This window comes from Lolium rigidum, chromosome 2, assembly GCF_022539505.1.
Source record: "Lolium rigidum isolate FL_2022 chromosome 2, APGP_CSIRO_Lrig_0.1, whole genome shotgun sequence".
Classification (NCBI taxonomy): Eukaryota; Viridiplantae; Streptophyta; class Magnoliopsida; order Poales; family Poaceae; genus Lolium; species Lolium rigidum.
The window spans coordinates 226,697,483-226,710,249 of NC_061509.1; the positions used below are offsets into that span (position 1 = coordinate 226,697,483).

At 37.0% G+C, this 12,767-nt stretch overlaps 1 protein-coding gene across 1 annotated transcript; it reads right to left on the bottom strand.

The window, feature by feature from the left end:
- Positions 1-8,885: 8,885 nt before the first annotated feature.
- On the bottom strand, positions 8,886-12,208 carry LOC124690622 (CTD nuclear envelope phosphatase 1 homolog). Its single transcript, XM_047223983.1, has 9 exons — positions 12,160-12,208; positions 11,303-11,322; positions 11,044-11,185; positions 10,939-10,956; positions 10,616-10,818; positions 10,382-10,502; positions 10,216-10,297; positions 9,429-9,582; positions 8,886-9,336 (listed from the first exon to the last, which is right to left on the bottom strand). Exons 1-9 carry the CDS (start codon positions 12,206-12,208, stop codon positions 9,199-9,201), a joined length of 927 nt encoding a protein of 308 aa, XP_047079939.1. The 3' UTR covers positions 8,886-9,198.
- Positions 12,209-12,767: the final 559 nt, after the last annotated feature.

Sequence of the window (12,767 nt, forward strand, 5' to 3'; positions counted from 1 at the left end):
GCAGGTTGGATAGACCGGATCTTCATAAACTAATAAATCTAAAGAGTATTTACAAAACACAACATCATTGTTTAATACGAACACTTGGAAAATATAAAAAAATTAGTAAACCTGAACAACCACTTCTCACCAACCCTATGTCACCCTTCTGCCGGATATATGCTACTTTAACAAAGTTGCATCATGCCAAATTTCAATGTTCTTCCCTTTCCAAGAGAACATTATCTGCAAAATACATGCAAACAATGGCTAGACAGATGCAATCTTTCAAAACATGTTGGCTGGAGAACTGAATTGCCGACACACAATATTACAGAGTCAAAATCATTATGTATGACACAGTTTTGAAGAAAAGCTCTCAAGACCATGGACTATGCTAATACAATAAACAAGCTGTGGATTGTGTATATGCGGTGTAGGATAAAATTATCTCTATTGAAGACTTGAAGGAAATCAATAACTAAACAAAATTAAATGGATCTACAAATTGACTATGTTGGAAGACACGGTATAAAACAGATTAACTTAAATATCGCTCTTAACTCGGGGACACTTAACATCACCTTCATTTTGTATGTATACTTGATATGCCGGTAGTAAAATAACAATATCCAGTGCAATGTAAACCTGAAATTAAGAAAACTATAAGCTCAGTTAAATTCCTATGGGCAACTGTACTCAAGTGAGATCCCACATGCTTTGTTTAAGTAATTTAGTTGATCACTCTTTTATGTATAAAGTCTTCAATTTACCTAGACTGAAGAGTCTTCATATCTCGATCAGATCTTGTACCAGTGCCTCATCCTGGACAATTATGGCCGACACCAACTGATCCAAAGAAAGAGAGTTACGACAGTCAACAGGAACGACTGAACCACTCCACATAGTTCTATTTTTCAAGAAAATACAGTTTACATTAGACTTATCAACTGAACGCACTATGGTGGGTGCCAGAGTAACACAACTCGGGAATAAAATATCTTGAACACACAAACAGGTATGATTAAAGACTAAATCGTAGAATTGCGCTTCTACAAATAGTAGCGACTTTCTAAACGTCGGCAGTAAAAAATCATACTTAACCATCATATCATAACAATTGGGGGCTGCAGAGTTTTTTCTTAATTTAATTATTAAAAGGGCATGCTCCTTTCTCCAACCTTAGGTAGTAACTTTGGATCAGTACAAATCTTGCAGGCCTCCCAAATCTGATACGGCATTGTATCATATTGTTTTTTCGGTTTCAAACTACTCAATGTGCACCATTTCTTAATCAAACAAGATTGCTGTATGCATTAGAAAGGCCTTCACAACAAGAAAAATATTAGGCATTCACAGATAGCATATAGCTTTGCTGCAAAAGAATAACTATGCAACAGGATTCTCAACAGAACGCACCACGGATACGGGTGCACGTACAACTCGAAAAAATTGAAGGCGCTACGCAGTGGCGGAGCTACATTGAAGCAAAGCTGTGCAATGGCCCACCCAGACCAAAAGCATTTCTTCTTCCATCAGAATTCATCAGTAGTGAAACACCATTCGTTCTGTCCAAATACACTGATTCCTTCCGTTTTCTTCCAAGAAAAATTTCTTGGCCCGACCTGAATATTCTGTGAAGATACACCACTGGCGCTACGGGCATGTTTAAAATTTCAAACTACATCTTGGAATTGTGCTGAATACCGATAGAATAGATAAATTTTCCAATGCAATCATTCAGTAAAAATTGGAGGCTGCACAATTTTCTTAATCAAAATACAGTCTGTGCATGGTTAAACTTTGACCTCGAATTAATTGTGCTCCCTACAGTTAAAGGAGATAAACTTTCTAGCATAATCCGAAAAAATCGTTCTAAACTATCATGTCAACAACAATTGGAGGCAGCTAAGTTTTCTTAACAAAAAATGCATGCTCCTTTCTGTAAGGTTTCTATTTTGTAACATTGTGTAGTAACAAGGGCTCGTAAATTAATTTTACCATACAAATTTCACAAGGATCTGTGACCATACACTAAGAACATGTTGTAGTGGACTTCTTTTGGTTCACAAACTACAAGCCAAAATGGACATGTTATATAAATGTAAATCAGACAAAGGTGAAAATCAGAGGATGAATTCTTCCATACCTGACAAGCTTTATTCTAGGCTCTGGTTTTAGTTGCGCTGGGGATATCATGGTTTGTTTTGCTAAGTCTCTGTTTTCCGTCGATCACATGAACCCCATCTACCTGCGAACCTGCCACCTATTTAAACACAAGACAAAGGAAAAAAAAAACGAGTCAACTACACGAAGGACTGGTGATCTTCAAACGGGAAAAGTTACAAATGCAGAAAAAAAAATGACATGCTGCATTGACGCTCAGACAATAAATTCAACACAGCTAACATTAAAGCGCCTTGCTGAAATTCAAGTATTGTTTAGATCAAACTGTACTTTTCATGTTATGTTATGTAAAGAACCTGGCATTTGAGAAATAATATCATTTTTGGAGACGGCAAAGTCGGGATAGAACAATCTGTCATCTATCTTCAATCCTATTATGTTGCTTTAGAAAACCGGAATGATGATCATCAGAGGATGCCAAAGGTAAACTGGCAATCTTTACGCCAGTGATGATCCACAGTTATAAAACAAAGGAGGCTGTGGGAGTGTGGAGCAAGCCTCATCCGGGATGGGAAAAGGTAAACACTGACGCATGTTTTTCTGAAAATGAGTGTGCAGGTTCATGGGGAGCTGTCCTAAGAAATGAAGAAGGAGAAGTAATGTTGTCGGCCTGGGGACAAATTCCTCACTGCCCAAACACGGAATCAGCGGAGGCGATCGCCATGCTAAATGGCTTAAAATCGATTCTGACTTGTTATGCAGCCCCCCTCCAAATTGAGAGTGACAACACCTTCCTAGTGAATGAGCTGAAGAAGAAGGAAAGTAGCAAGTCTTTAATCGCTGGTATTGTACAGGACATAAAAAATACTATATCATCAATGTCGGATATCAACATTTCGAAGGTTAATAGGTCGGGGAACAAAGTTGCTGATGCTCTAGCAAGGCTAGGAATTAGTGAATCGAGTGGGCGTGTGATGTTGGGTTCTGTTCCACCCTGTGTGGCGGAGACTCTTAAGCAAGATTGTAATCAAACATATATTGTGATAATGTAATCAAATGCCCAAGTTAAAAAAAAAATTGGTTTAGCATAAAGGGGGCACAATACATTTCTATATTGGCCAGCCTTTTGTTTTCATTTTCTATGACCGGGCAAGCATGTCAAACGTTAGACTTTCATGTAGTAATCCTAGTAGACTACACGATGATGTCTAGATTGGATGCATGTTACGCATGAGGCAGGATGCATGTATTCATAAGTAATGCTGCCCATGATGCTGATTGGTTATGGAATTATATATAGATCCATATGTAGAGAATTGTTTGCTACTATATGCTCAACTGAATCACATAAGAAATACCTATTAAAGTAGAAGGTTATATGTTAATAAGCAGCGTTCGACATACTGGAACAGAAAAGGTAGATACTTCTATGAACAAAATTGCACATTGCAGAAGATCTTTGACCAGGAACTTTTCCAAAACAATCAGAAAACAAATAAGGTCAGAAAATGACATATAATTTTTTTATAAACGGAATGGATATTATGTCTGCTCCCTTACTTGTTCCTGGTTAATATGTTGCCTCAAAGCTAACACCCATGTACCATGATGGCACGCGTTGCCGCGCCCGTAATTATGATCAAAGAATAGGTAATTCCACAAATATCAAAATACGCAAAATACATAAGCTACATTTACATGAAGTATACAAATTTCTGAGAAACTCTACAAAATTTTAAGCATGCCTGAACACATATGAGGTCCATATTTAAAATATCAAATAATTTGAAATGAATACCAAGTAATGCTAGGAAACATAGTAGTCTCTTCTTTAAGGTTCAAATGGTCAACCCAAAAAACATTGACTTTGAATACAATATTAAATTCATATTGAGCGCGCCCAAGGAAACAAACAATCCATATTTATGAGAAACTCAAAAAAAAATTAAGCATATGCCTTAACACAGATGAGGTCCATATTTAAAATATCAATGATTTGCATGCCTCATGAACCTCAATATCAGAAATTGTTGTTTGAGTGCAATACTGTCCAAAACAAATATACATGCACATAAATCATCTACGATGTCATAAAGTAATGCAAGAATTCCTTGTGACATATGGATGAGCAAACACATAAGCACAACTGAACCAAGATACTAAAAATTACAGCACATTCTATTATGGGAAACAAATATGTGAGTATAAAATCCTCCTTGTACAACCCAACAAAATCTTTAGCTACAAGTTGCAACTTTTAATATCTCATCCATTTGTACAACAAATCTGGAGAATGGGAAAGGCAATTCAAAAGTAAAAAATAATAATTCAAAGTTTCTTTCCGTAGATATAGCAATGGAGGGATTGGAAAAAGACTATGCTTTGTGTAACCAATCTAGTGAGGCTCGAGGAAGATTTAATTATCTCATATGGTACCATAATACTGATATTTCTTGTTACAGACCTACTAATTAAATTGATGAGCAAAATGTTCATTTAGGAATTGTGAAAATGAACCAATAAATGAAGCATGCGATCATTGGAATTGATCTCAACCAACAAATTGTCTCGATAAATTAAGTTAATGGGGTAATTCATTTCATGGCAATGTCAATTTCTGGCATGTCATTGGTACGCAAGCTACCTTGTGTCCCTTATAATTCAGCATTCAAAATTTGTACAAGTATAAAGAGAGCATACCCTTGAATCGGACAAAAGTCATATAGATTAATAAACCGCTAAATAAAAGAAAATCACTTAACAATATGATTATTTACTCTGTTAACAAACATGACTTTAATTACCCATGAGACAATATGCAATGGGTGAAAAATCAAGTTTCACACGCCCTAGATGTGCCTTGGTAGCTTCTCTACACTACCGGATATGGAGGGAGGCGATTTTGTTAGATTAAATTTGATGCAGTAAATAGTAACAAAAGGTCAGTCATACAACAATCAATAATCAATATAGTGTTTTAGTAGATGCCAAATTTGAACTGAGGCTAATAATGCAAGGCTGCAAGCACCATAAAAAATTATAACTCTTGCAGAAGAAATATAGGGTCTTGGGACCTAGTTCACATGCCGTATTTATTGGAGGTTATCACTTAACGTCTAACGTGAAGAATACCATGCCTGTGTAGCCATGCCGGCATGTTCTAGCTATTCCAGGACCCGCAAAGCATTATAACCTGCATAGCTGTCAATCCAAAGAGGCAAATTAACATTAACACCACTACATAATTACTTGATAGATACGAACACAAAGGCATCAACATAAATAATCACACTACCTCAATAACCATTGTATGGACCTGCAAATAAGTATTTAGTTATTGTCATCAATGTGTATGCTAAGGTAATAGGAAAATTCATCCTCAAAAAATAAATAGAAAGGGTCACACTAATCAATACTCAATTGCACATTTCATAAGATTTAGTGCAAAAATTCAGCTTATGAACAATTCACATAATAATCGTGAGAAAATGATTATTCTGAATATAATCATGTGCCCTTAGGGATTATGGAGGGACTTGGTATTAAAACTGGTTACTTTGAGCTTGTTGCCTGCTGCAAAATGTTGTGATTATTTCAGCCAAATATATGTACAGTTTATAATTATGAATTTCAAAAGTTTTGGCAACATGATCCACTAAAGTGAAAAGGCAGCATACAATTTTTAGCAGGAAACTGATACTTATAATAGCTATAGTAATTAAAAAAATGTATGGAGACATGCAGCATGCAATTTAGATTTTCATAGGCATAACAAATATTGTCAGTACTCCAGGAGGGGGTATTATGCTAATGCATTATCTATTTCTTTGTCAATTTGTGTTGGTTGGCAAAAAAATATAACAGTACCGGAGCACGATGGATCTTGATATTACTTGTATAAATCATAATAAAATGTTTGAATGAAAACTGCAAGCTCTGAATATCAATATCAGGTGCAAGACTGCACATATGCTCTGAACATGAAAGCGCTTGCACAAAGAATGGTCAAAATATTTGAGAAAAGTCATGTCACCCATACAGTTGTGATGGAAAACATAGCAACAAATACTTCATAGGACACATACCAAAATTTGGGGCTAAGCCTATTTAGAGACCAATCAGGTCCAAAAGGTAAATGGCACTTTTCAATAGGTTGACAGTAAAGAGTGACCATGATTGTATAACATACTTAAAATAATTTCCATTATCTATTTGACGTTAGTGTTGGGTACATAAATATAACTACTCCTGTATTAAATTGCGATTAACTATATGTTCCAAATTCACCAAACAAATCATCTGATATATGATAATCACCCTTATTCCATGGACAAGATGTCTACAAATGATCCGTGGAAATCTTTATTCTTCAATCCTGCCGTCTTTCACCACAAAAAATTAGTACGTGAATATAATTTAAGGAATGACCAAATCAAGGATGGACCAAATGAGAAATCATGATTAGTTGTTGAATAATCTGGCGTAATAGTGCCAAAAAATAATCAAGTGACATAATTTATCGACATTAACCAAAAAAAAATGAGGCAAACTGTTATCTATCATTGTTCACTTCATGTATCACCATCAATTATGCAATGAGAAGCCGACTTCAATCTTGATAAAGAGTCACTGATTATGGCATTTCTTATGGTTTGAAGCAAGAAATTTCAAGAATCAGAATTAGCAATCTATCTGCCATGGAACTGTATAGTGGCAATGCGGATGAGTTATGTAAAGCTTTCAGTATTCTCAAACTGTTCAACTATGGAGACTAATTGCAACCCAGCAGGATTTTTTTTTTTTGCTATCAGCAATGCAAAAATAATCTGAGAACATCACCATGATCAAGTGTATAATAGGGGGAGTGTAGAGGTGATGTATCAAACCATCTCATTATCGCCAAATATACTTTTTGAAAGAGCCAAAAACTTACCAGATTGTATATCCTCCTTTCCTGTATCAGCAACCTAAGGCCAAGAGGATTTCTTATATGTAGCTCCCAGCCAGCGTTTGGGAATAGGTTTGGAATAAAACTGTTTCACGTACTCTTCCTCTTCCTCTTCCCACGACGTTATCTCCAAAATGTGTTCCTGAGCTGCAAAAATTGTAATTCCGTGTTATCCTATATGATGGAGAAAACAAATTAAAATCTATGAATGTCACCGATAGAACGACATACCCGTGATCTATGCATGAGACAAATATGAATTATCATATATGATGTAGAAAACACATTAAGATCTATGAATGTCACGGATAGAACAACCTACCCTTGATCTATGCATGAGACAAATATGAATTAGTCTATTCTTATTTTTGGAACTATTTCAATTCCAAATACCAAAATAGGAACAGAGCATAAGTTCATATATTAATAATTCAGGAACAATGATCTGCAGCCTTCTTGTACTTACATCGAACAGCTTGTTAACATATATACAAGTTGCAGCACATGAAATTCTTCAATCCAAATTTGAAATGGTTACCGACTTAATATTAAAAAAGATCATTCGATCAATGACCTTCAGAATAGGTAAGATAAAAAAAAATACATTCGAGAAAATGTAATATGGAATCTTATGTATCTTGCTGTGAGGATATTGATGCCAAGGATAGATGAGTGCACCCTGCGATGATTTTCCAAAGGCGTCCAGGGGCGCACACTTCTAAAGAAAATGTAGTAAAGCCTTTAGCGTGTTCAGTTGGTTGCAATTAACTTGCAAGATAATAATTATTTGAAGATAGCATGCAGCGTGCAGTTCCTTTTTGGCCTCCAGCACCGTGTGCAGTTCCATGAGGAAGTCAATAGAGCTATTGAAGATGGATGCAGGTCTGGAGCACCTTCACGCGGTCGCTCATCCCCGCCGCTAACTCATTATATTTCATAGCGTTTCTTCTCTTCTAATTGGAGAGGGAGAGGTGGATTCGGGAAGGTCGCACTATGGTGTGGTTCTTCTCTTCTTCTATGTAAGTAGATACAGGATTCATACATTATTTAGCGACCTCACTTGCATGATAATATGAATTTTAATATATGTGAGGCAACTTACTATAACAATATATTGGAGTATCTAACATTAAAGCTCTCGTACAGATAACAAAGGATTAACCGTATTGTGTGGAAGATCTAAACTAAGTGTTGCCTAACTGAAGCTACAATACAAGCACGTTTAAAGTTTCCGAAACCTTCGGGTTTAGGGTTTAGGGTTTAGGGTTTAGGCTAAAATATGAGTTTATCAAGTCACATGCCCAGTGATGGTACTCATCCCAGGGAGAATGGTAGACAACTCACGTGCTAGTGTGTATCGATGAATGACGCCTCACGCTCGCGCAGGTTTCAGATTACACCGTGCGTGCATTGTTTTTCTCGTTGCTGGTGGACCGAGCGAACTTAACTAATACAGTGTAGCTAAACGCAATTTTAAACATGTGATTGTCTTTTATGCAATACGACTTTTTGCCGAAACAATAGGTTGGTAGTTTCAAAAATGTTCTTTTCTTTCTTACTGGCAGCTGTGGATATTGTACGATGGTATGTGTTGTTCATTTCAGATTTGTAACTTTGAGAAGTATGGTTGTGCCCACTCTGTGATTATGTGAATCGAGTAAATGCAGCACCAAGAAAAACATAATACCGAGCCTTTTTAGGGGAATTTGCCCTCTATGACGCTTTGATCACCTTGATGCACATAGTCGATAGATTTTTCATTTCTTTTCTGCGCCAATGTACATGTATATTTTCAACAGGAGTGTTAAATTGGAGCAATGGAGGTGCTAGGTAAGTGTAGAACCTCGATCAAACTTCACTCTTTTACTCTTCATACACACAAAACCTTTAGTCGGATTATCTCAGCCGTCAACAACAGCAAAAAAAAAAGTGCTATACAGCGATAAGTTATGGTTCATGACATGAAAATGTCTGCCAAAACCTACATAACATTTTCCTTCTTGTCTCCGGGCATGGCAACTCCATTTGAACAATGCCTCGTATGGAAGGACCCAAATGGATATAAATGTACAAGTATACTCCCCAGACGAGCAGCTCGCCTTTGAGCTTTCACCTAATATAATCCAATTCGGTTGCTGCGAAACTTACCTTGCCTGACCAACACTATCTGGGATCCCATTTCTTTGGAACCACTCTGGCATATGAAATGTATCATATAGCGCCGGTCTAACATCCTTTTGAAGAGAGAGATGCTTGAGAAGCGGAAAGATCACTCCCATGAGCTAAAATTTTAGGAACATAAGTGGTTCAATAACGCTGGAAATTTTTAAGTTTAGAACCAAAGAATAATCTTATATCTACTGTACCATTTTACCTGGTTATCCACGGGCTGTCTAGCTGAAAACGTAAGGCACGGTATCCCATTCAGTGGCTGTAGTAGGAAACTATATGGATTGTTATCAACAAGTACAATTTTACGGAAATCTGTGGACAAACAAGAAAGATCCTTTACATGGTCTCTGTATTCCCTGAAATTGAGAACATGCCAGAATTATAAAACTGGAGCAGCTCAACTAATGAGGCAGAAAGCTTTAATTTCATATATATAAACATGAACAGAATGATCAACCACATATACAAGCTGATGGGAGCATCTGTACAATAACCGGCTTACCATAAACTGGAAATAAATAAGATAACATCAGGCAAAGGTAACCATAAACAAAAGTTAACATAATGGCCATGTCGGGAAACAGTTCAGTGTGAATGTGCACCTGTAAAACTGGTTTCAATTGATTATGACAAAAAAATGGCTTTGGTCGATTAAAAAGAAGACATGGTTTCTATCTTGGATATGCACATACTTGTATTGTACCTCAAATTTGCATGCCGTAATAATAAAATGGATTGGGGGTAGTAGTTGGCACTAAATCAAAGAAAAACTCCGAACAAAATTTTCATGAGCATAAATGACTACCACCAAGTGGTGCAAAAGCACTTAGGTATGTAAGTTTTTACTTGAATAAGGCCTCCAACTAAAGTCAGCCAGGTTCGCATTTCCCTATTTCAGCAAGCAAGACAAATGTCGCCATAATACTATTGAAGTCATGAACACAACAGTCCATTATCTATGCCTTACAGACATGCTAATAACAACTTACGTATTAACAGTTGACGGTCTGTAGAGACGGTGGCAGAACCTGTTGTGAGCATCTATCCTATCAACCAAGGGCTTTGCATATCCTGGGGAAAGCACACATCAGTTATATGCAGTAAAATCATCTGGGCACTTGATGGAGAGCAATATGAATATTCTGCAGGACAAACCTTCCAAACCAGCTGTGAAGAGTATAAGATCGGCGAATTCACTAGTCTGCTGCAAGAACTCATGCAGACCAGGACGCTCAAATACAGTTACACGGTTCATCCTCTGTCTGCCTTGGGCATCCTTTACGGCAACAAATACAGATTCTCATAAGTACCTCCCCAGAAAGTGAGAAGTAAACTAAAACAGTAAGATGGATCTGGTAGGAAAAGCCACAAAGATGGACTCGTGCTTGCCTTCTCAGATGATATGCACTCCATGTCAAAGCAATGCAACCCTGCTTCGATCGCCTGGGTACGCACGGTAGCAGGAAGGCTCGATGACTCGTAAGCACAGACTAATGTCTCATCCAAGTCCAGCACTACCTGAAGATACACCCCCAAAAATATTTCACGGATTATGCAGGTAGCAAGGAAGCTGACTGAAGAAGACTTGATAACTAAAACAACAAGTTAAGCAGACATTTATAGCCTACCCTACAGTTCTGTTTTAAGAGAGACATGTTGATAATCTGTTAATTTCCTAGTAAATCAAACCACCATTTCACCTCAAAATTAACCTTGCTTAACACTGCTTTCTGGACACAGCAATCAAGTTCTAGAACTGAAAACTGTCAAAACAAGTTCTAGAGCCACGACTAATTTAGCTGCAGCTAAGAGCTAACCACTATCCCCATAAACAGCAACCACACAGGCGATCCCTAGCATACGCAAAATACCATAGCCCAGGCCCCAGGGCAAGGGCACTATCATTTCGTGCGCGTCCGTACCGTGAGCCGCCCAGGCGGGCAGCCTCCACATTTCTGCCTACATTAGCAAGATGTTAGAGTTTGGTATTGTACCTAGTAGAATTAGGCTCAGTTTTGCAAGATCAAACTCATAATGTTAAATTCAAGACAAGGAATTATTTTTCATACAACTTACTTCTGGGTTACTCTGTATCACTGTAATAAGGAAACGAATATTAAAAAAAAGCCTCTAAATTATGCATTAACTTCCTAATTTTTTTCATGCAGTTTTATTAGACGAAACCTTATTATGTGTGCAGTTTTTTTACATGTAATACAAAGCAAAATAACTCATGACCTCAATAAGTGTAGGCAACAAACTACCTTTTAAGTTTCTGTTTTTTTCTCATGGAAATAGTAAAAGGGAACAAATAAAAGTGATTAAATTCCAAATTTGAAGCGTCGAACTTTTGTATGCAACTTTTATATTGCATTTTAGTTTAGCTAGAGACCATCACCTATAGTATCATAGTATTTATTAAGGACATTATCACAATGCACATAGCAGGCCCTAATAATCATAGTAAAATGTAGAACATGTGAAATATGAACAGAACTCTGATTAAGACATCATAACAATATGCAATTGAAGACGCATAAAGTAACTGATGTGGCGTATGCACCGACTCACATTTATCATACCTATTAAAGTAGAAGGTGTATTAGCTTGTACGTCACCTATACACAAGTCAGCATATCTAGTAAAATTATCACAAGTCAGCATCACACATCACCTGTTCAAGGATTTATATACAATAAGAAATGCATTTGTTTCATATTGTGGTGTCAGCCTATACGACTCTGCTAGCATTTCATAATATTTCTAGCCACTCCTTGTCTCCACAATACCTGCAAAATAGAAATTTATTAGTAGTCAGAATCGAGCAGATCAATAGAGTTAAGTAGCACAATGAGTTAAATGATGACCAAAACATTTTTCTTATGTTCGGAACAGTTTATATCTGGCCATTTGTTGTTTTGATAAGAACAAACCTCTTGTTTCTCGAAGATTAATTGTGATGACCAGGACGATGCTCTGCATTACTACGTGTGCAAAAGGAACAATGAATTAGCCAATCTGCAATATTGCCATCACAAAATATTTAAAGAACTGGAGAATAAAGGATTTTGGTATTTAGTTCTCTGCAACTCGTAACCATATAAATTAGAGGCTTCGACCATCAAAGAGAGTAGCCATATGTACAATAGGAAAAGTTGAATTGACACCCAATTCATATGGGTAAGAGTTTTGTAGATACTCTAAATGTCATGTAAAGGGAGTACAATTCTATCACTGAGAACAGAGTTAATTGGACTAACCTCAGCTGCATACCCGCATAGCCCAAAACATATTGCCGTACCTCTGCAGACAAAAACAAGGTTTTTCGCTTGCTGTTACTTGTAAGAATCAATTGGGGCGCTTCTTTCCCTGAAGCTGAAGCGATCAAAGAGCCATTACAGCACAAGAGAAGGAAGAGCCGAAGAGGGTCTCGATTCATCCTCTATTGGTCCTCCTGGTCCCAGGCACGGAGTCACTACACTACAAGTACAGATCATCCCGTAAGAATTACCGCTTCTATGTGAAATCTGGTACACATATG